Raw genomic sequence first — 22883 nt, 5'->3', positions numbered from 1 at the left:
CCGTGTGGCCCCTTCCCCGTGACCCCTCCCCGGTGTGACCTCCCTCCCCCGTGTGACCCCCCTCCCCATGTGGCCCCTCCCCCGTGTGACCCCCTCCCCGTGACCCCGCTCCCCGTGTGGCCCCTCCCCCGTGTGACCCCCTCCCCCGTGTGGCCCCTCCCCATGACCCCGCTCCCCGTGTGGCCCCTCCCCCGTGACCCCCATGACCCCGCCCCCTACGTGGCCCCGCCCACACCTTGTGCTGGCGCAGCAGGAAAGGCAGCAGCATCAGCAGACCCCCGTCATGCACTATCCACCACACGTCGATGTGCCCGTCGCTGAAGCGCTCCTGGTTTTGCGGAAACAGATCCACGTTCTTGGCCACCAGCAGGGCCTGCTGCGCCGCCGTGGTGTCACGGACGGTGTCTGTGGAGAGGCGGGCAGGTCACGGGGTCACAGGCCCACCCCGCAGAACCGAGCGGCCTGGACTCACCAGCGGGACGGGGGCAGGGGAGCCCGGGGTCCCCACGAAGCCCCTCGTGGGGCACGCCCCCTCATCACTCTGCGGCCCAGCCGGGGCGCCCCCGGGAACCGCCCAATGGGGGCAAGGCCAGGGGGAGGGGCTCCCGTCACGCGGCTTCCGAACGGCCCGACCCACCAACGAAGTTCTTCCAGGAGAAGGAACTGTCCTCCCGCTTCCAGGCCTCGGGCCAGGCCATGAGCACCGTGTTATGCTTCATGCCCCCCAGGCCAGCCGACTGGATCAGGTGGGACATGCCGTCCCGAAGGTTGGACGACACCACCAGCTGGCAGAAGCCCTTGGCCTTCTCGGCGCCCATCAGGGCCCGGATGTTCTGCAGACACAGGCGGGTCGGGCTTGGGGTGAGGGGTGGGCTGGGGGCAGCAGGTCCCAGCACACACTCGCCTACCACACGGGGCCGGGCGGGCCCCAGGTGGGCTCACAGCCTCACGCGTGGGGGCCAGAGGCTCAGCGGGCGCCCCTCGGTACCCGAAGTCGAGGCCAGGGCCCGGCGCTCTCGGGCACTGCCTGCGTGTGCACGTGAGCACCAGTGCGCACACGCGTGCGTGCCCACAGGAGAGCGGGGTCACAGGCCACCCCCTACTGCACACGGACACCCTGGCCCTCACTCCTAGCTTGCGGGAACCTTGGTCAGAAAGCATCAAACCACACAGCTCTTCCTAGAAGGTGGTGGTGCGGGAGTGAAGTGCCCGGCGGGTGCACTGCGGCCCCTCAGCCACATGCCACGCGCCCGACTGGGGCAGCTCCGCGTCACAGCGCAGCCCGGCACACCGTGGCCACGGCAGGCCTTCTGTCGAGGTAGCGCCACCTGTGAAGCGGGCCCTCTGCCGGCCGCGCCGACCGGCCCTCGGGGGCCTGGCTTGGGGGTGGGGCCTCAAGCCACAGGGAAGCACTGCCGCCCGACACCAAATGGAACTGCCCCCTGGAGTCCAACCCCCCCGGCTCCTCCGATCTGTGCCTCCCCGGCTGGGACGTGTCCCCCGTGCAGGTCCCGCAATGCACTTTGAAACGCGGACTGCTTATCTCCGAGTCGCACAGGCTGTGGGCAGAGGGGTTCTGCCCAGGATGGACTCCACTCAGAATCTCACCCACACCTGAGCCAGGTGATTTAGAAGACGAGATTTGGGACCTTTGAACTGCGGGTACTTAGACGACATTCCTCACTTGCTTGATGTTGTAAGGGGTTGAGACTTGGGAGGATGCAGTGATGAGATAAACGTACTTTGCACATCAGGCAGGTGTGCATTCTGGGGGCCAGAGGACAGACCACAGTGGGTTAACTGATGGTGGCCCCCAAAAGATACACCCACCTCCTAATCCTGAGAACCTGTGAATGTGGCCTTATTGGAAAAAAGTCTTTGCTGATGTAATTAAGTTAAGGGTCTTGACGTGAAACCATCTTGGATTATCCAGGGACAGGGACAGGGACAGGAGAGAAGACAGGCACAGAGAAGCCACGTAAAGACAGAGGTGGAGGGCTTCCCTGGTGGCGCAGTGGTTGGGAGTCCGCCTGCACATGCAGGGGGCGTGGGTTTGTGCCCCGGTCCAGGAGGATCCCACGTGCCGCGGAGCAGCTGCGCCCGTGGGCCGTGGCCGCTGAGCCTGCGCGTCCGGAGCCTGTGCTCCGCAACGGGAGAGACCACAGCGGTGAGAGGCCCGCGTACCGCAAAAAAAAAACAAAAACAAAACAAAACAAAAAAAGACAGAGGTGGAGACCGAAGGGACGTGGCCAGGAGCCCAGGGACACCTGGAGCCCCGGGAGCTGGACGAGGCAGGAAGGACCCTCCCCTGGAGCTCAGGAGGGAGCTTGGCCCTGGGGCACCTCGATGTGTGACTTTTGGCCTCAGAGCGGAGACAGAGTGAATCTTGGTTGTTCTAAGCCCCTGTTGCTGATACTTGGGATGGACGCCCCAGGACCTCATATGGAAGGTTGGAGCCACGTCCCCCCTCGACCACCCGGACTTGAGCCACCACGTCGAAGGGCTGCTGGCTCAAGAAAGAAGAGTCCAAACAGGTGCTTGGATGTGACCCAGGGCTGCCGTGGTGCAGCCGCAGTGCAGTTCAGGGATCCCTGGACCCACGCTTCCTGGAGACCAGAGGCCAGGGGCTCGGCCCCGTCAGGACACGGTCGCTCAAGGGGCTTAAGGGTCGCATGCTCTAGCTTTGAGACCAACAGCTTCTCAGGTCACTGGTGGAGATGCTGACCTGATGCTATGGCTTCAGGGAGACACAGCGGGGTTTTGTGGTTCTTCTGTCCCGCTGCTGGAAAGCCCACTCCGCTGCCTTGTGAGGTGTCAGGGCCCCCGCTACCCTGGCCTCGCGGGAACTTCGAGGGCCCAGCGGTATCTTCGGGGCCTCGGGCACTACCTCCACACCCAGCTCCTGGGGCCCTGAGGACCAGGCCCTGTGGGACCTCAAAGTCAACGTGTGAGCCCTTCCCTGCCCCACAGAAGACGAGCCTCGTTCACGCCCCCGGGAAGGGGAGCGCAGAGCACAGCCTCTCCCACATCCCGGCCAGCGCGTCTCAGCTGCTGAGCCATCTGACGTGAGCTGCTCAATCCCCCTAACCCAGCAGGAACCTATAGGGCTCTACCCTCACGAGGCCTCTGCTTCCGCGGCGGGACACACGCTGAAAAACTCGAGGAAGGTCCAAGTGCACTGCCCGGTCTTCGACCTACAAAACCGGGTGGGTGCCCAGTGACCCTCCAGTGGGTGAGACGCTGTGGGCTGCACCCGACTGCAGCATCCCTGGGGTCCTCACCCTCTGAGACCCCGTGAGTGCCTCCACCCAGCCCCTCCCCTCGGGAACACACTTGGCCCTGAGCTGCATCCGTGCCGGACATCTGGGGCGAAACCCCGCTGTGCCGTCCTCTTCCCATGGCAGCAACGGGACAGAGCCCTCCCAGTAAGAGACGCGGCAGAGAGGGGTCTGGGGTCCCCCTGTTCCCGGCCACACGGACCGGCCTTTACGTAAACTACCCGGCAGACCAGAACTGGAACCTGGCTCAGAGCCTCAGGGGCACGGCACCAGGGAGGGAGGCTCTAACCCCAAGAATCCCTCCTAAGAGCAACCCCCGTGGACTACATCTAAGTGGTGCTCACACCACACTTCCTGACACCAAAGCAACGGGAACCACCTCCGTCCCCAGGACAGCAATTCCACGGAATAGAACTCAGAGCACGTCCACGAAACAAACACCGTGCGGCCGTCATAAACAAAACAAGCACCCGGCCGACTGGACAAGCAACAGTTCAGAGCGAAGTAAGTGTGTGAAACGGTGTTTCTGCGGGATCGTCTGTTTAAAACAAACCAACAGGAGAAAGTCCAAAAGGACACATACCGGGCTATGACGTCCTTGTCTGGAAAGAGGGCTGTGAATCCAGCCGAGTCAGCGCCATCTCAGGCAGGGGCCCGGAGCCTTCGACCCCCTGCTCGGTGCTGGCGCCCACCTCCCCAGCCCCACTGTGCCCCTGCCCATCCCCAGAGACGCTGGGAGGACAAGAGGACCCGCGAGTGTGAGAGAGGGAAGACGCTCCATCGGCGCCTGGGCAACGTCGCAACGAGAGCTGGGACCTTCCCACCCTCGGACACGGGTCTAGAGCTTCTTCACACCGACGCAGGGAGCTGTCGAGAAGGTCGAGGCGCCAGCACAAGGAGGCTGTCCCACCAGCGAGAATGACACACCACGCCTACACCCAGGGTCACGGCCACGACCCCGGCATCTACACCCAGGATCACGGCCATGAGCCCGGCATCTATACCCGGGATCACAGCCACAACCCCAGGGTCCACACCCGGGGTCATAGCCACGGCCCCGGTGTCTACACCGACATCACGGCCACGACCCCAGCGTCTACACCCAGGGTCACAGATGTAACCCCAGTGTCTAAACCCAGGATCACAGCCACAACCCTGGTGTCTACACCCATGGCTCACAGATGGCCAAGGTCACCAAAGAAAATGTGTGAGATCACCCAGGGAACTGTAAACCCTAAGGGTTGGGCAGGGGAAAAGCAGTCGAAGAGTGAATGAAACTGGAATACCAGACAGGAAGGATACAATTCTCAGACAACCCTGGCATCTACACCCACGGCTCACAACCAAAACTGGCATCTACACCCAGGGTCACAGCCATGACTCCAGCGTCTACAGACAGGATCACGGCCACAACCCCGGCGTCTACACCCCCAGCCAACACCAACAACTACCCCGTTAAAGCTCTGGGTCACGACGATGCTGAGAGAATGGCTGGTGCCGCTGGCTGCCAGGGCGGGTCCCCGGGGGGCCGGCTGTCCGACCAACCAAGGAAGGGGCTGTCGACGCCTCGGGCTACACAGGCCACGACCCCCTCCGGCAGCCGTGCCTCCCCCAGGTGCTCTGGAGACCTCTGGGCGCAGCCCGGTTTACAGACGCCTGGACAGCAGGGCTGACCCGGATGCCCGGGCACAGCGGGCAACCCTGACGTGGGGACGGCTGACGAAGGACCCACCCGAGAGCAAGACCCCGACGCCCCAGCCTGACGGAGGCCGCCTGAGGCCAGCAGCCGGCAGGCTGGACACGGCCCGTGGACGGACGGGCGTGGTGGGGCTGCTGTGAGAATCGCCTCCTGTTTCAGAGACAGACACGCGGGGTCTGGGGTGAAGAGTGAGTGGTGGGCCGGTGTTGACACTCCCGGGGTGGGGCGGGCAGGCAGAGGTGACAGGACGTGGGCCACGCTGGGACGGCCACGTGGTACATCTGCTGTTTCTACGTGTCTGAAATTGCCCACGAGACGGGGTTTGAGGCTCAGGCCCTGGGGCTGCCCCGGACCGAGATCAGAGGTCGCAGCGGCACCAGCTGAGCATCCGAGTCAGGGTGACGGAGGCCTGGCCCGGGTGCCTGTGACCCGCCGCCCCCTCTCTGGTCCGTGGAGCCTCTGGACGGGCTGACCCGGCAGCACAGGCCCCAAACGTGGGAGCAGATGCGACAGGTGTGGGGCCCGCCTGTCGGGAGACCTGCCCCGAGGCTGCTCTCAACAGCCCGGAGCCCCACCGCCGTCTGAGGTCCTGGGGCCACGCACGTCACACTCTCCTCCGCAGGTTTCCCTCCTGCTGGTTTCAAACTGAAAAAGTGCCGCCCGGGTTGAGACAGGACGCGGCGCGACACGCGGGGCTGCGCTCGGGCGCACGGCTGGAAACGCGACGGCGCGGCCCCGCCGCCCCCTCCCTGGCGCCTGGCCCACCTCTTCGGCCTGCCGGGCCTCCACGTGCTGGTCCAGGAAGGTGCCCTCTAGCACGGAGCCCACGATGGTCAGGCCCTTGCCGGCCTTGAGCTGCGAGGTGAAGGACAGCAGGCGGGGGTGCTTCACGCACTGCTCGGCGTTCAGGTTCACCAGCACCAGCACCTGCGGCCTGCCGGGGCGGGGGGCAGGCAGCTGTCACCACGGCGACTCGCCCCCACTCTCACGCCAGGTGAGCTGCGTGAGCCCCCTCCCGGGCCACGTGCCCCAGGCTCCCTGCTGGGCAGCAGGCTTTCCGTGCAGCTAAGCCTCGGGTTCTGCAGGGGCGGCCTCCCCTCCCTCCTCCCAGAGGCGAGAAGACTGTCAGCGCCCTCCATCCACGGCAGGCCCCCGGGTGGGTCAGCTCGCCGCCCTCGTCCCCCTCCACCCCCGATGCGTGACCAGCGGGCGCTGAGACCCGAGCTGACCAGCCCAGGCTGACGCAGGGACAAAGGTGCTAACAGCTTCTTGACAACCGTCTCCTGACGGGGGTGGGGGGGGGGGGGTGGGCACCGTCTTCTCTCTGCAGCCTGCCTTTAGGAACAGGCATCCGTGGGGTCAGAGGGCATGGGGACACTCACCTCCAGTTCTTGGTGTGGAGGGGGCCGTGCTCCACGTGCAGCAGGGCGTAGCGGGCGGCGTTCAGCGACAGCCCCCGGATGCCGTCACCCCACTCCTTCTCCGCCCTGCGGTGGGGGTGCAGTGGTGAGGCCCCGCCCACAGCGCACCCAGGTGGCCACTCAGGGCCTCTCGGCGCTCCTGTGACAGAGGAGGGGGCTCCCCAGAACGGGCGGGAGTACGAAGCAGCAGGACATGGGGAGGGGCACCTGGTGGCACGGGGAGGGTGGCGGCGGCACTGGCACCCACGCAGGATCTCAGAGTCGGGGCCATCGATGGGGCAGAGGAAGGAGAGGACGTGGGGTGGGGGGGGGACTCTGACTCACAGGCCGTGGCCCGGCTCACCAGCAGGAGTGGTCACGGCCCCCAGACCCTCCTTCCAAGCCACCCTGGAAGAGCTGGGAGGGACTTCAGGCAGTGTCCCTGGAGGCCCTCCCACCCGCCGTGCCCTGAGAAGCCCACCCCAGGTCCCACCTCCCCAGGGCCTCGCCCCCTGGGGGGGTCCAGGGGGTCCAGAGGAAATGCCCCAGTGACGGACCAGGGGCTCTGAGATGCACTTAACCTGCCCACTGCTTCGGTTTTTTACGGTGTACCTTTCAGAAACGTCTATTTCTGAAAATCCATTGCACGTCAGTGCTACTGTTAAATAGATTTCAAAGTTTACGAGGAGCACTGTTACGCTTACGCACAGACACACGTAGATAAACCTAGCGAAACGTCGTAACCAACGACGTCCATTAGAAAGAGTAAACGTGGCCATCCACTGGTTAGGAGCTACAGGCAGGAATCCACGCAGCCCCCGCAGGAGGCGCGGGCTTTGGCCCTCCGCCGCTGGAGGCCCCGAGCCTCACCCGGGAGAGGGGCCGGCGGCAGCTCACCCGCGGTACTCGATGTACTTGTAGATGCAACCAGCGATGAGCATGGCGCAGAGCGCGTAGTGCCAGGAGCAGACGAACATCAGCGCGAAGCACAGGCTCATGCCCAGGAAGGAGAGCGTCCTGGGGGACACGCAGCTCAGAGGGGCCCACCTCACCGCCCAGGCCCCCAGGCCGGCACCCGAGCAGCCGCCTCGGGCCCCAGCAGAAGCCCTGCTTTGGTCTCATCAAGAGCACGGCAAGGCTGCTGGGAGCGGCTTCTCCACCCGGACCATCCCAAGGGCTGAAACGGCCCCCTGGCTCGGAGGCCGGGCCGGTCCCACGGAGGCTAGCCAGGGACCCGGGTGGCAGCTGGCCCCCAAGACGCACCGCGTGCCCCAGAGGAGGGGGGGCCGGGCTCCCCACGGCCACTCACCAGTGGTAATACTTGAAGCGCGGGCGCCAGTTGGGCGTGCGCAGCAGCGTCTGCAGGGCGCAGGCCAGGTTCACGAACATGTAGCACATGAGGAAAAACCTGGGGACGCGAACGGCGGCGTGAGGGGCGGGCCAGGCCCCGCAGGGTCCCGCTGCGCTGCCTGAGCCCCCTTGCCCACGTCGCGGTCGCCTCCCGTGGGGTCTGCCTGCCCCGTCATCCACCACCTGGCCCCCTCCTCTGCCCTATGCCCTCCCGTCTGCCGTCCCCTGAGCAGGGGCCTCACGTCCCAAGGGTGGCTGCCAACGGGGCCGGTGGCCACTCACATGGAGAGAATGGGGGCCACACTGTCCAGAGAGGCGATGAGGATGCCGGTCTCACAGATCAGGGCCGTCAGCAGCAGGGCCCACGTGGGCTCCCCGTTGGCCTTCCCGTGGCCAAACACCTGCCAGGAGAAAGGCAGGTGGGCTGGGGCCACGGGCAGGTGGCCGCGGCGGGCGTAGGACGCAGGAGAAAGAGCTCGTGTTCAGGCGAGAAGCCGAGCTAGTCGGGTCCAACCCGAAAGCGGTCTCGGAGTTGTGGCAGAAACAGACGGACTTTTCACGACATGGCCTGGACCTCACCCAGCCACGTCCGGGAAGAAAACCCGACACTCAGAGGGCAGACGGCGGCCCAGGTACCGTCAGACCCCAGACGCCCTCATCGAGCGCAGGCAAGGAGGCGACACCCTCGAGCACTGGACGGGGCTCTCCCCACGGCACACACCCGCTGGGAGGATTCTGTGAGGGCCCGGCTGCAGGCCCTGGGTCCTGGAGCACAGCCCTGCGGGAGGGCAGGGCTCAGGAGGCTTTCCCACCAGCCTTCCCCCTGCGCGGCAGTCCTGAGAAGGGAAATTCAGAACATGCAGCAGACACAGGGTGGAACAGAAATGCAGGCCTCGGGGTGGGCTGCCAGTCTGGAGGCGGGGATGTGGGTCCCACCATCTTCAACCGTAAACATCACGCTCCCGGGCGGGATCTCCGGCCCCTCCTGACGCGCTCCTTCCGGGGTGGGAGTGGGGGGGGGGCGGTTCCCGCTCTCAGCAGCGGGCTCACCTGAAGGAAAGGGATGATGCCGTCCCGGGCGATGGCCTGCAGCAGGCGTGGGGCCCCCGTCAGGCTCTGCAGGCCAGCCCCACAGGTGGAGAAGAAGGACCCAATGACGATGACCCAGGGGGACGGCCAGGCCAGCATGCCAATGACGAGGTTCCCCTGCAGGGCCTCCCCGAACCTGGAGGGGCGGCGAGCTTTCAGACACGAGCTGGAGACGGAAACCTCCTCCCACCTGCTGAGTGGGAACAGCCTCTCCCGGGAGCTCCCACACCCCAGCTCTACCGGGGTCTGAGGTCACTCTGCGGGCCCCCAGCTCCAGGCTTGAGCGGGAGACAGACGCACAGATCAGACCCCAACACGTGGCCACAGGGCCACCTGCGACAAAGCTAGAAATCCTGGGGTTCTCAATCTCAAAGCTAAAATCACCTTCGAGAAAACCAGCCCTGGCCCCAGGAGTTCCCAGAAGCCATAAATGAAACGTACTTATCCCGTAAGATCACGCCTTCGATGCAAGCTCCGAAAAGCACAATGCAGGACAGGTCTGCGGCTCGGGTCAAGGACGCGGTGGGCACGATGCAGTAGCTGAACCAGCCCTGGACCGACCCCACGCCCTGCCCAACCCGCCCTGGGCCCCGTGCCGTGTCCTTGCTCTGGGGACCTCAGGTCAGCCACGATGGGCCTGGCCTGCAAGGTGACCACCACAGGCACCGGGCTGGAGACCTCGCCGGCTGGAAAGGGAAGAGCTCAGTGAGAAAGGCTCCATGGGCACCTCAAAGCCAGTGAGCCCACCTGACAAGACCGTGACGTGAGCACACGCGTGGCTACACGTTAGTGACACGTCACAGTGTGGTTACTACGCGCGGTTCTCGGACAAAGCCATGTTCTACCACCAGCCCAGGCTGGCGTCCAGGAGTCTGTGTTTATTTTCCTAAGTCAGGCCAACGCCAGCCCAGCCCCCTCTGAGAACGGGTGTTGGGCCAGAACTACCCAAAGCAGGGAGGCCCGCCCGGAGGCACAGAGGGCCCGGCAGTGAGTGGAGAAGGGCACAGAGCCGTCGACCCTCAGCACCTGGCCGCCACGCTCGACCCCCCCAAAGATACAAATGAAAGACGTGGTCACGATGGCCAGAATGGTTCCAGTAGGGATGGACTTCTGGGCGTCCTTGAGGTCCCCGGACCGGTTAGAGCCCGCCATGATGCCTACGGAGACGGAGGGAGAACTGATGGGTCACAGGGACTGATGGCGTGTGGGAGATGCCACCCGCCTGCCCGCCCACCCTGGCCCATCTGGGGCAGAGTCAGAACGGGCCTGGGACTTCCTCACGACGCAAAGGAGAGACCCCAGCCTGCATGCCGGGCCTCACAGAGCCAGGCTGGACCTCTCTTCACGTCTTGGGCAGGCTGCTGCAGGGCACGTGGGCAGGTGCCCAAATGTCCCCCACGCTCTCCACGGGGACAGCCAGCCCAGCTGTGGAGTAGCCTCCACGGTGCAGGCTAGGGCATGGCTCATCCCAGACACTCGCCACGGACGCCAAGACCAGACCATCGGCCCCGACCGCATCCCCACTGTGATCTGTTGATCCCCGCGGCCGGGAGTGAGAAACTCCCTGGAGAGTGAGGCCAAGTGCTGACTCACTTCTGGGGCCAGGCCTGGGTCAGAGCGTAGCCCAGCCTCAGCACAGACTCCTCGCTGGCCTCAACCCTCCTCCTTCCCACGCGGTGACTGGCCACCGCCTCTGCCGCCGCCGCCCCCCACCCCGCACCGGTCACTCCACTTGGCACATAAAGTGTAAGTGATTCCTACTGGGATCAAAGAAAATCCAGGTGGCGGCAGGTTCGCTCGACACCTGCGATCCCATCCCAGGCGCGGCCTGACGCGCCAGCGCAGAGCCCGTGGGCGTGCCACGGGGCGTGGAAAGACCCACATCCACAGAGGGGGTGTCCCCACCCTGATCACCGACAGCGGGGGATAGGAGTACAGGAGAAAGACCCCCCAGGGGCCGGATCCACAACCCCCCACGCCCGTCCAAGTGGCGCCATGACCCTGCCTTCGCGGGGAGGGACCTGCCCCAGCTCCGGGCCTCGGGGAAGGCGGAGATGAAGTTCGGAGCGGGGCAAGCAGCCCCTGGCAGGCCAGCCTCCCGGAGCGTGGGGACAGGCCTGAGTGGGGGCCAGGCGCGAGGATGGCCCCGGGCCCCTCGGTCGGCCAGCGCCAGCCTGGGGGGCCGGGGCTCCACTGTGCTGCGCCAGGCTGAGGAGCCCCCAGGAGCAGGTGTGCGCCCACGGGTGCGTGTGTGAGCGTGCGGACCAGTGTGTGTGTGTGCACATGTGGGGGACTGTGCACCGGGGCCCTCCGGGAGGTCAGCAGACTCTCTCATAAGGACAAGGACGCTGCCGTTCCCGGCCTCTGACGGCCCTCGGGTCCACTGCTAAGGGTCAAGGTCGCAGGGCCGCTCCGAATAACCTGGCTCTCTCACAAGAACACGGACAAGCCCCTTGACACCCACAGCTCCTGAGCCCCCGGCTCAGACACGTGGGGAACGGAGACCCCGAAGCTCATCTTTGAGCCAAAAGGAAAAGAGAGACGGGGCGGGGGTGGGCGTGTTAGAGCCGACGGGGCCCTGACCCGCCGGGAGCGCCGAGGCCTCACCGGTCACGGAGGGGAAGTAGATGCCGACCAGCATGGTGAAGTAGGTCGTGATGTCGGTGAGCACGTAGGGCAGCCCGCCCGCCCTGCTCTCCTCCGGCACGGGCACCGACGGCACGCCCTTCTTCTCCACAAACACCCCCTTCTCCGCGTAGGCACTCCACAGGTTATCTGGGGGGAACAGGCGTGTCACGAGACTCCACACCTGCCATCAGGGCTCCGGCATCGGGTGCCCATCCCCAACCCAGCCTCCAACTTCACACCAGGACAAGGACGACTGACCCGGAGAAACTGCCCTCTAAGAAAACCATCCTCTCCTGATCTCTGAATGAAAGCTTTTGGTCCTTAAGTCAAGTCTGATGAAAAAACTTACCTCGTACCCCTGAGAGCTGCCTAAGGGACCCCACCCGTTAATTATTTCCCTTATCAACATGCGAATCCCCCGTGCCTGCCGCTTTGCAATTCTAAAGATAAAGGGTCAACTTTGAAGCCCTTACCTGCTGCCTGCAAGATTCGCCTGGTGTCTACGGCTCTGGGGAGAATCAGCCCAGAGGGACCCCAATGGGCCAGCAGCTGGGAGCGGGGTGACGTGGCCACAGGTTGGGCGGAAGGACAGGACCCAAGGGACCAGGCTCAGAAGGCCCGGCCGCGGCGGAGACCCGCCGGACGCTCACCCAGGAGGACGCCGCTGACCACACCGGGGATGCCCTGGACCTCCGTGACGTTGTTCTGGGCGAAGTACTGGTCGCAGGAGATGCTGGCCGTGGAGCCGTTGCAGAAGAGGCCCCAGAGCGCAGTGGTCACCGAGCCATTGCTGGTGGCGTGGACTTTGGCACAGACGTCGAAGCTACGTCGGGACAGCGTGCGGTTCCCCAGCAGACAGACCCTGGGCGGGAGCAGGGGGTGAGACGCCTTGCCCACCGCTCTTCTCCGTAACCGAGTGGAGTTCGCAGGTCCCTCGTGAGGCGCTTCGGACCCCTCCACTCAGGGCGACAAGGGCATTCGCGTGAGGGACCGGCCCTCAGCAGGTTTCCGGCAGCACCGGGCCCCGGTCCGTCCTGCCGCCCTCCGCTCTGGGGCGCCTGACGCGGAGTGAAGGGCCCGCGTGGCGTGTCCACGTGCGCAGAGCGGCCGCCCCCCACCCCGGGCTCCTCCTGGCCCAGCCCGTGGGGCCGCACGGGGGCTCGCGCGCTCGCTCTGTGACCCGGAGCTACCCCGTTCCGCGCGGCATCCTCTCCCGGCAGGGGACAAGAGAAGACCCTGCTCAGGGGCTTCCATGAGGACAGGGCCACGGCCGGGAGGAGCTCGGTGCTGCTGGAGTCACCAGGCCTGTCCTGTCCTCGCAGCCAGCACGGCCACGAGAGCACCGTGACCTGTTCGCCCTCGACCTGGCCAGAGTGGGGACGTCTGCGGGCACAGGGCGCCATGCCCAGCCCAGCCAACATGGTCAGCGGTTAAGGCCCGGGCCACAGACTGGGCCGGAAGCCGGCCCGGAGCCGGGCGGAGGACTCACGGGATGTCAGGTGGGTCGAAGGCGGTCTTGATGACGCCGGCATAGATGGCAAGGATGGACAGCACGACGCAGGCCAGGAACACCAGGGCCAACTTGTTGACGTACTTGACGCCCACGAAGACCACCGTGGCCATGAGGGCCAGCGTGCAGGTCCCGTACACACGCATGTTGTGCAGCAGGGCTGTGGCCTCGCCGCCCGCCCCCTCAGCCCGCACGATGGCCGCGCTGGGGGAGATGTAGGTCTGCAGGGCAAAGCGAGGTCACCCACCCCTCCCCAAGATGACCGCACGGGAGCGCAGGGCCAGGCGCGCCCCTGCACCTCCCAACGGGCCCTCTCTGAGGGGGCGCGGCACCGGGCTCCCCCCGCCCCGTGAGCCTCCACGCCAGCAGACGCCTCTGGGACACACCCTCAGGTCGCGCGTCTGCGGCCTGGACAAGGGAACCCGCCCGAAACATAGCACTTACCAAAAAAATCTCAATGGTCCCCAAAATGTACATGGCCCCCGCGAACGTGGTGCCCAGGTAGAAGCAGAGGCCCACGGCGCCCCCGAACTCCGGCCCCAGAGACCGCGATATCATGTAGTAGGAGCCGCCCGCTGCAAGTACGCCAAACGGGAGCAGCGGGTTACGGACCTGCCGCCGACCGCGAGCACAGACTCCCGGGGCAGACGGCCTCGTCCGCGGGGCGGGGAGCCCGGCCGCGAGGGTGGGGACACGCGCCTGCGTCCACGGGCGCCCTCCCCCTGCTGGCGGCCATCTTTGGAAGCTGTGACTAAAAGAGGGCAAGCCACAGTCGGGCCTGGACCCCGACGGCCGTGCCCGTACGGAGCCTGCGGCTGACGTCGCACCCGAAACCTCGACTCAGCTTTCGCCAAGAAGATTTAAAATACCAAGAGCTCTTCGGTCATCCTCTGTGTGTCACACCTACAGACACAGTGACACCCGCGGCCTCGCCAGCCCGTCCCCGGTCGTCCTGTCGGCCGGCTGAGACCCCACTCGGACACTGACCAGGGACCGTGCGTGACACTGGGCACCTGGAGGACACCTCAGGGTGCAGCCCCCCCCAAAGAGCAAGTAGTGGACAGCGTGAACGCGACAAGAAAATCTCTGGAGGCATTTACGTAGATTCCCCGAGGAGAACCCCAATTTCTCAGGGACCCCAAGCGCACGGGCAGGCTCTGGGGGACGAGCCGCAGGGGTCACCCGTCCCTGGCCTTAGAAAAGCCCCACTGTGCCCTCGATGGGGGGGCACGCCAGGGGGAGCGTCAGGTGCAGGTGGGGGCCGGGAGCCGCCTGAGTTCCGCTGCCCAACGGCAGGGTCACTGCCGACGGGGCCTCCGGAAGGGAAGGGGCTGGCTGCACCACGGGGATGTCCGCCCCTCCAGATGTGGGGATCCATCCTGCAGGCGGGTGAGGGCGTGTCCGTGCTGGGACCCGCCCTCTGCCGCCCCTGAGGCCGCCCGGGGTGAAGGGCGAACGTCACACTCCGTCCACAGCGGAGCCCGCTCGCTCACTCCCCGCCATTCCCAGCTCCCCGCGGCACCCTCACCTGGGACCATGCCATTGGTCGCGATCGCACTCATGGAGATTGCGGTCAGCATCGTCTGCAGAAAGACGGGGGCCTTTTAGAAGAACGAGCATTTCCAAGAGCCACCCCGGGAGGCGGACGGCACCAGGCCTGGGGCGGCGCCCGCCTGCCGACTCCCGGCTGCCGACCTCAGAGCGCTGCTGGGTAACCGGGCGCCATAATGCTCAGGACCGCAGCCCTGCTCTCTCCCACTAACCCCCAAAGCCGAGCTCCCGTGAGCCCCCAGGAAACACCCGACTCGGGACCGCCTCCTGCTTCCAGTGGGCGCCCGCTTCCTGATGGGATGCGGGGGGACCCCCTGTAGGCCCCCACCCCACGGGGCTGGGGGACTGTCAGAGCCTGTCCAGGGCGGGCCTTCTCACCCAATGCTCAGGAAAGCGGCCACACCTGTGGGCTGGGGAGCAATTACTTCACAACCCGAGGACCGGAAGACACAGCCCCCGGGAAGCCTGCAGCCTCAGTGCCCACCTGACTGGCTCCTGCCAGGGACATTTCTAGCTTGACAAAGGCCCTGCTCTGTCTCCTGCTTTTCATCGGCTCTTATTGGGGGAGAGGCGGGGTGATTGCTCCAAAGACACTTCCAGGCTCATTAAGCGAACGCAGCACGTGCGGAACAGCGAGAACCTTCAAGCAAGACCTTCAGACACGACAGCACAGGAGCGGGAAGGCCGTGGACAGAGGCGGCCCGGGGCAGTCGGGGGACGCAGCTGGGGGACAGGCAGGGCAGCAGGCTGGGGTCGAGGGGACCCTGGCTCATCTGCGTCGTTGGATTCTTTCAGGCAGGTGGCACTTGGGGGGCTCAGAGCAGCGGAATCACCCTCCTCGTAACAGCGATGGAGAAAGGGGAGGAGGGAGGCGGGGTGGGCAGGTGTTGAGGGCCACTTAGGGGTTGAACCAGGCACGACAAGCTGTCGCAAGAAAAGGCTCCTGGGCCGCTAAGGCAGACGGGGACGTGGGTGCGGAGGCCATGTGGAGGAGGGCCTGGTGAGCCGGGTGCAGGGCTGAACGCGTCACCAGCGGGCAGGGGACCTGGTCTAAATGCAGGACGGGATGGCCGTGAGTGGTGGCCACCAGGGGACGCTGACCCTTGGCTTCTGCGGAGGCGGGCCCACGAGACCGCCCCCGGCCCGTCAGCAGCCGGGTGCTGACCTGCGCCCACACCAGCGCAGGTGAGGGGTGCCCTTGGGGCCGGGGACCCCGGAAAGCCCCGACGTCCAGCTGCCCCCGCCCCACTCACGCAGGTGCAGCACATGGACACGATGAGGAAGGACTCCAGGACGCCGGCCGCCCCCACGATCCAGGTCAGGCGCAGGAAGAGGATGACACCCAGGATGTTCTGCAGGCATGGCAGGTAGACGCCGATGAGGGTGCCCATGCGGGGGCTCTGCAAGAGAGCGGAGCAGGTTCCGGGGCCGGCAGCGCCTCCCCCAGAGCCCCCCTGCCCCCGCCGGGCGCCGAGTCCACACCGTGGGTCCCAGAGACTGTGAAGAGGTCAGGGGACAGGAAGACGAACGAAGACCAGCAAAGGCCCAGCTTCAGTTACGCGGAAGGCGGCTGACGCGAGCCCAGGGCTTGGACAGAATCCACAGTAGGACCCTTGAAACTGTGTACAAGCCCCTGGGTCCTCGTCTGACTCAAGAGTGAATGATTGGGAAACGTGAAGACGTATCAACAGAGACAGACAATAGCTGTTGGCCTGGGGAACTGGCAGTAGTTCAGACTATAATTCTGCTGCGTCTCAGAGTCCTGAACTCCCCGTTCCCCGAAACACATAGATAAAGGCCTGACACACCTTCCTAAGTTGTTTCTGCGGGAAGCAGATGCCCACCAGATGGAACCTGCAGATGGAACCTGCAGATGGAACCTGCTGGCCACAAGCACACAGACCCCAGACCAGCTGAAACCAGAAGGCGGATGATGCTTGAAACTTCACCTTGATGCCAACCAATCCGAGAGCTGTCCACGAGCTGGCCACGCCCTGCTCCACGAGCTGACCACGCCCTGCTCCTTGACCACTGTAAGACTACCCCTGCAGGGTGGGCAGTTCCTGAGGCGCTAGCCCGCTGTGTTCCCTCTTTGCCTGGCAAAGAAATAAAGCTACTCTTTCTCTTTCCTCCAAAACTGTCTCCGTATTTCTATTCAGCACTGGCGTACAGAGGCCAAGATTTTGGCAACACCCTCACTGCCCAGGAGCAGGGGGGCGGGGGCAAAACCGCGTCACTGCCCCGGGGGAAGGGAGGGGAGAGACGGGCTCGGCGCCCCCTCCATCAGGGGCACAGCGGGAAGGTGGGGAAGTTGGAGAGAAGACGAGGAGCAAGCCGACCTGGGCTCTGCCCGCAGCGACTGCAGCGCAGGTCCTCAGGAGAGCGCGAAGTGGGGGGAAACGAGAGGCCGGAAGGAAGGGTTAGGGACCGGCCACCACTCCCTAGGCCGCAAGGCCGCAGAGGCACCAAGTCCAGAGAGAAATCTGCCGCGTCTTGACCCACCTGGAGAAGTGCCCAGCGAGGGGAGGGGACCCAGCGAGAGTTCAGAGAGGACGAGCCCCCTGTGAGCGACCCCCTTCCCGAAGGCCCCGCAGCACGGCCGACCAGATGCGGCCTGGGAGAGGGTCACCCCGCCGCGGGGTAACCGCAGGAGGGCGCCTGACAGAAACGTCTTCCGTAACCCCAGACAGACTACAGCCGAGCAAAGCTGCCCAGAGGAGAGCTCGGGAACGAGGCCGGGGGCCAGCCCGTCCTGCCCGCCGGCCAGCGTGACGGCAGCATCAGGCGACGCAGCTGGGATTTGGGGACACCTGGCTAAAAGAGCAAGAGAACTTTTAATGGGGAAGCTGCTTAAACTTAGGTGAATAAAAGGAAAAAAAGCTGGAAAGATCTGCTTTGGAAACATTTCCCGTGAAAGGGGACAGGCTGCCTGAAACGAGGCGTCCTGTGGAGGCTGGGGAGACGTGGCCCAGCCCGCTCGCTGGGCCGAAAGGCGGACCCCCCTCAAAGGAAGCCGGGGGGCTTCTCAGGGTGAGAATGGAAGGTCGACCCACAGGAATGCCCGCAGCGAGAGAGTTGGCATGGGGCTGGCATGGAGCAGAGACCCCGGGGAAGTAACCCAAGGGGGCGCCCGGGGAGCATGGAGGTGGGTCAGAAGCCTTGGGCAGACTCGGCCTGAGGCCTGGACAGCACCCGGCAGCTGGCTTTTCACACCTGGGCCCTGAGCGCCAGTGTCCGGGGCAGCCCGCCCCCCCGCGGACCCGTGTCCTGTTTGTGGATGACGGAAGCATGGCGGTTCCTGGCTGGGTGCAGGACGGTGGAGAAGGGTGAGGGCAACACAAGCCGAGAGCAGCTCTGGCCCCTGCCTTTGGCTCAAGGACCGTGAAACACCAGAAGCAAACCCTCCAGTCTCACGGGCGCGGGGCCCCCACCCGCCTGGCCCGGCCCTGTACAGTGGCGAGATGACCCTGAGTTGTCCTGAAAGGCCGTGACGGGGCCCCCGGCACTCCCATAGAAGGCAGCTTTGAAGGATCAACCTGGCCGGTTACGAGGCCCAAGATACTAGAGGCGCCCAGACCCTGGAGAAGGCACTTTTGGGGGACCGAGCCCCCATCTCTGTGCCCCCTGGTCAGAGGGACAACAAGGGCCGCTCCCACGGACCCATGCCCGGGGGTGGGGCAGCCGGGTCATCCCGCCAAACCCGCCCACCTGGCCACACACGGTCGTGCTGAGGGTCACGGGTGGCCTGCGTCAGCCTCTGGCACAGGCTCCCGGGTGCCCTGGGGACAGAGGCCAGGAGCTGCCCGCTCGGGTCCCGATCTGCCCCACGCACTGCACGCAGCTCGGCAGGCTGGGCTTACGGAACCGCCCCAAGGTCTCTGCACAGAATCCTCGGAGAGCTGGGCGCATCTTAGGAGAGGCTCCCAGAGGTAAACCCTCAGAAATAAGGCTCCCAGGAAGGTGGCAGCAGGACAAGTCCCGCGACTGAGAAGCGAAGGGGGGGGTTCCAGGGGATCCGGTGGGGGAGGGCGGCCCTGGCACGGGGCGGGGCCGGGCTGGGGCACCTTGGCCTGGCGCCGCCGGCTGTCCTCGGCCTCCTCGTGTTCCACCACGCCCTGGCTCAGGTTGGTGTAGTTGGCCAGCTTGTTGAGTAGCGAGGACACCATGGGGTTGCTGTCCATCTCCTCCTGTTTGGGGCCGAGGCGTGGAGTTAGTGACCTCCCCACCCCGAGACGCCCCAGACCGACCAAACCAACCTCCCAGCAGGGCTCCCGCTCTACGTGCCCAGCGGGTCAACGGTCAGGGCTCAGGGCCCCGGGGCTCCCCAGACGGCCCAGGCCCAGCCCCTCCGCGGGGCTCCCTGAGGCCTCTGCCCGGACCCCAGGGCACCGTTAGGCCGGGCTCTTCTCTCGCGGGCACTGCCGCCTCCGCTCTGAAGGGGAGAGCAGGGGGCAGTGACCCACCTCAAAGAGCGCCATGCTCTTCCTTTCGAAGGCTCTCTCTCCGTCCACGTCCATGCTGCCGATGAACGGACTGTTCTCCCCGGGGTTTCCATCTCCTGTGGGGAAGGGCTCGCTCAGATGTGAAAGGAATTAAAGGCCACGAGGGAACAGGAGGAGGGGCCCGCCAGGCGCTTGTCTACGTGCCTCGGACTTTCCTAAGTTACCTGTCAGGGGGCGAGGGGCCAGGTAGAGAGAAGGTCAAAGGTGGCGCTGGGTCCAGGAACCTCAAGTCCCACCCCGGCCCTTTTGGGTCCCGTGGGACAAACGGCTCGAGACCAGCAGATCCGGACAGGCTGGCCCGCGACCGTCCTCAGCGGGGACGGGGTGGGGACCAGCACTTGCACCAGGCGGCACAGAGGTTCGCTGCTGTGTTCTGACAGCAGCTCAGCTTTCCAATCCCCCCAATCCTGGTGGATTACGGCGGCCTCACTGGCGACCCCATTAGCTCAGAGCACAGTCCCCGCGGGGAGTGCCACGGAGCCCACACGTAGGCGCACGGCCGGCAGGTGGCCCATCGCGGCTGCTGTCTCCATGGCTGTTTCTGTCAGGAAGCCCTGGCCCGCCGTCCCCAGCTAGAGTATATCAAGGCCCTCGGTGTGGCCAGGCCACAGAGGAGCGAAGGGTCAGCCCCGACTCACCCTGGGAGCTCCGCCCAGATCCTGAAACGCGAGCCTTACCACGTTCTCCCATCAAAGCAGAGAGAAAAACCCGATGGCATCGCTCTGACTCCCAGCCCTGCCCCATCCCACCGGACCTGGAGCAATGCCATCCCAGAAGCCACCCTGGGCCCACCTGCACGTCAGCCCCACCCACAGGCCTTCCGCGTGTGATGTGGCCCTGTATCAGAATGACCGAGCGAGGACACCAGGAAAAAGCGCTCCAAACTGGCTTTTCTCGGGCCCCCAGGGGCCCTAGGGCAACCCGGAGCATGACCTTAGCGGGGAATCACCTGCTCACCGGGTCCCGCCAGAGGTGACACGGGACTTCCTGATGGAATCTCCCAACCCCCCAGAAGGAACCAGAGCCCAGACGCACAGGGAAGGGGAGCCCACAGTCCGTCCCCTGTGAACTCACGTGCCTGTCCCTCACAACGGACACAAATTCGGGAGCCACCAGGGTCCAGGCATCGCCCCTCACCCCCCACTCAGCTGTCCAGTCCCCCCGAAATCCACAGACCACCCCCCGGAAAGTTCCCAGGGTCCGGCCCGCGGAGGCCGCATGGCAGGCAGAGCCCTGCCCTCCTGCCGGACGGACCCTGTGCCCCTCACTGCCGAGCCTCAGTGACCAGCCCAGGGGCAGCAGAAGGCCCGAGGAAGCCAGTGGTCAGGGAACCGCTTGGTGAGGGAACCACCAGCAGATGCTGGGACCAGGGGCGACACCTGGAGGGGACGGGGCAAGGACCCCCACACACACACCACGGCCCCACGAGCCACCTGCTCAGTACCATGGGGCAGGGGCAGTGCCAGGAAGAGCTGACCACCCACCAACCCAGGGGTCAAGGTGAACACGAGGGTCGCAGGCTGACTGACACCCAGGGGAGGACATGACTGCCTGGGTCCCCGGATTCCAGCATGAGGAGCTTGAAGCAAAGCAAAGGAGCCGCCGGCCCTCTTCAGAGGCCTCGGAGGACACGGGCCGGCTCCGGAACGTTCTGGAAAGAGGAAGAAGATGGAAGCAGCCCGATTCTTTCCATAAAGGACATTATTGGGCTGACGGCAAGATCTAAGTAAGACTTCAGTCAATGAAAACGTCCTGACTTTGGAAACCGTACTACAGGCATCATGAGAGGAAACGTGCTTGTTTTAGGAAACACACAAAGGGCATCGCACCTGCTGCCTGTTCTCAGCACATCGGGAAGGAACGTGTGAAGAGGGGGAGGGGGAGGCAGAAGGCAGGTGGGACCAGTGCTCAGGCAGATGACACGTGATCCCGTGCTCTTGAAAGTTTTCTCAAGTCCAAGTTCTGAAGTTGGGTCAAAACAGCTTAAAAAATGCAACCACATTCAATTAAACAAGAAATCCCTCCTGAGCGCCCTCCCCTGCTCTGCAGGCGTCTGCGGGAGGGCGCCAGCCTGTCTCCCTCCTTCCTGCTTCAAGCGGGCTCCTGCCCAGCACCTTCTTCCTGGTGATAATGACTGTATTTTTCTGGTGGTAACAATCCTGTTTCCGACTGGGTTTCTGGTGTAAACGGAAGCCGCAGAGAGCTCTCTGCAGACCAGACTCTGGAGGACACGTAGGCCGGCTCTGTCCCGGTCAACAGGCTTCAGCCACGCAGGCCAGGGTGCCGGCCACCCCGGGAGGGGTGTTGGGTTCTCCCTCTGCCCCAACCTTGGACAAATTCGTGGCTCCCAGGTGTTGTGTTTCTCGTCCAGGGAGAGGCGGCCACCACGGACAGGGCCTCCACTCAGCTCAGGCCCAGCTGCCCCGGTGCCCCTGCCGCCCCCGCCCGGGAAGCACAGCCTGGTCCAGGGGGCTCTGGGGGTCTGTCTGAATGCCCACCGGGCATGGGGCAGATGGGCACCTGCAACCACGTTCAATCCACAGAGACAACATCTTTCTTGGAGCATGTGATGCTCCTGCTGGCTGGGAAAGTGAACCACGACCTCAAACAGGAGCTGAGACAGCTGGCCCATCCGCCGCGATGAGGGCCGCGGGGTGGCCCGGAGCCGAGGGTCGGAAAGGAGCAGAATGGGCGAGAAGCGCCTGGGCGAGGGGCCCAGGGAGACGGCCAGGAGCAACTGATTCGAGGCAGGTGGACGTCAGTGGCTTATTTACACACAGGACGACTGTGGAGACCGGGGAGTGGGAAACGGTGCCGTGAACGCCCCACAAAGGCCAGGATGGCCCGCCCCGTGGGGACACGTGTGCTGGGCACGTGTGCACAGGAAGCCCGGGGACGGCCAGGACTGGGCTGTCAGGCCGTGAGGCTCTGGTCTTCTGGCTCGCTGCTTATAACCAGATTTAACGCACAGAGAATGGGGGAACACACACAAAACGCACCGGGGGAACAGCAACGCACGCCCCAGCGTCTCCGTAAATCCCCCCACCCCGACTCCCCTGGTTTGGGGGCTGCACCGCCCACACCAGGGATTATGGCCAACAGGGAGTCTCCTTATCCATCATAAACCACCGTCCTAATCGCTAATCCTTTAACGAGAACACGTTTCCCTTCATTTCTGAGAAGGCAGTCCTTGGGCGTGCTTTCCGAAGCGCTGGGGGACCCAGCGGAGAGAAGAGGCTCCCGTGGGAGGCTCGGGCAGCCATCTCCTCCTCGACCTGCTGGAGACGAGACTCTTGGTTAAAAACCAAACGCTTCGGGCTTCCCTGGTGGCGCAGTGGTTGGGAGTCTGCCTGCCGATGCAGGGGACACGGGTTCGTGCCCTGGTCTGGGAAGATCCCACATGCCGCGGAGCGGCTGGGCCCGTGAGCCATGGCCGCTGAGCCTGCGCGTCCGGAGCCTGTGCTCCGCAACGGGAGAGGCCACAACAGTGAGAGGCCCGCGTACCGCAAAAAAAAAAAAAAATCAAACGCTTCTACCTGAGGGACACACCTGCGATCCCATCCCACAAAAGGCAAAACCGTCACAAGCTACCCGGGTGAGCCTTAAAATTCCCTTAATTGCTTTCACCGCTGGAGAACACTCAAATCTCAGTTCTTATTTTTCAAGGGAGGGGCAGGTTACAACTCAAGTCTTCACAAAGGAAACTGGTACAAACCCCCCCAGGGCCTGAGCCCTTGGTACACGCTGGGGGCTCTGAAGACCTCAGGCTCCGGGTGGACACCCCTCCCGCCTCCACCGGGACTCTGATGGCGCCCGGCGCAACCCTGCCAGGCCCGGTCGCGGCTCTGAAGAGCAGGGGTCCTCCTCTGGCTGAGA

The 22883-nt window shown here is 64.9% G+C and overlaps 1 protein-coding gene across 3 annotated transcripts in view; it reads right to left on the bottom strand.

Moving 5' to 3' along the window:
- Positions 1-22883, bottom strand: part of SLC12A7 (solute carrier family 12 member 7) — a 42340-nt gene that overhangs the window by 8784 nt on the left and 10673 nt on the right. For all 3 annotated transcript variants that reach the window (XM_060009703.1, XM_060009704.1, XM_060009705.1), the window contains exons 2-19: positions 18969-19063; positions 18570-18692; positions 15759-15905; positions 14483-14537; positions 13399-13529; positions 12934-13175; positions 12095-12306; positions 11424-11591; positions 9875-9973; positions 9258-9315; positions 8778-8952; positions 8010-8128; positions 7687-7785; positions 7275-7394; positions 6360-6464; positions 5743-5911; positions 638-833; positions 236-405 (exon numbers count right to left, since the gene is read on the bottom strand). In XM_060009703.1, coding sequence (XP_059865686.1) covers positions 236-405; positions 638-833; positions 5743-5911; positions 6360-6464; positions 7275-7394; positions 7687-7785; positions 8010-8128; positions 8778-8952; positions 9258-9315; positions 9875-9973; positions 11424-11591; positions 12095-12306; positions 12934-13175; positions 13399-13529; positions 14483-14537; positions 15759-15905; positions 18570-18692; positions 18969-19063 — 2483 coding nt within the window. The remainder of the gene's footprint in view (positions 1-235; positions 406-637; positions 834-5742; positions 5912-6359; positions 6465-7274; positions 7395-7686; positions 7786-8009; positions 8129-8777; positions 8953-9257; positions 9316-9874; positions 9974-11423; positions 11592-12094; positions 12307-12933; positions 13176-13398; positions 13530-14482; positions 14538-15758; positions 15906-18569; positions 18693-18968; positions 19064-22883) is intronic.

This window comes from Delphinus delphis, chromosome 3, assembly GCF_949987515.2.
Source record: "Delphinus delphis chromosome 3, mDelDel1.2, whole genome shotgun sequence".
Taxonomy (NCBI): domain Eukaryota; kingdom Metazoa; phylum Chordata; class Mammalia; order Artiodactyla; family Delphinidae; genus Delphinus; species Delphinus delphis.
The sequence above is the reverse complement of the archived record's forward strand: the minus strand, read 5'-3'. Positions and strand labels throughout refer to the sequence as shown.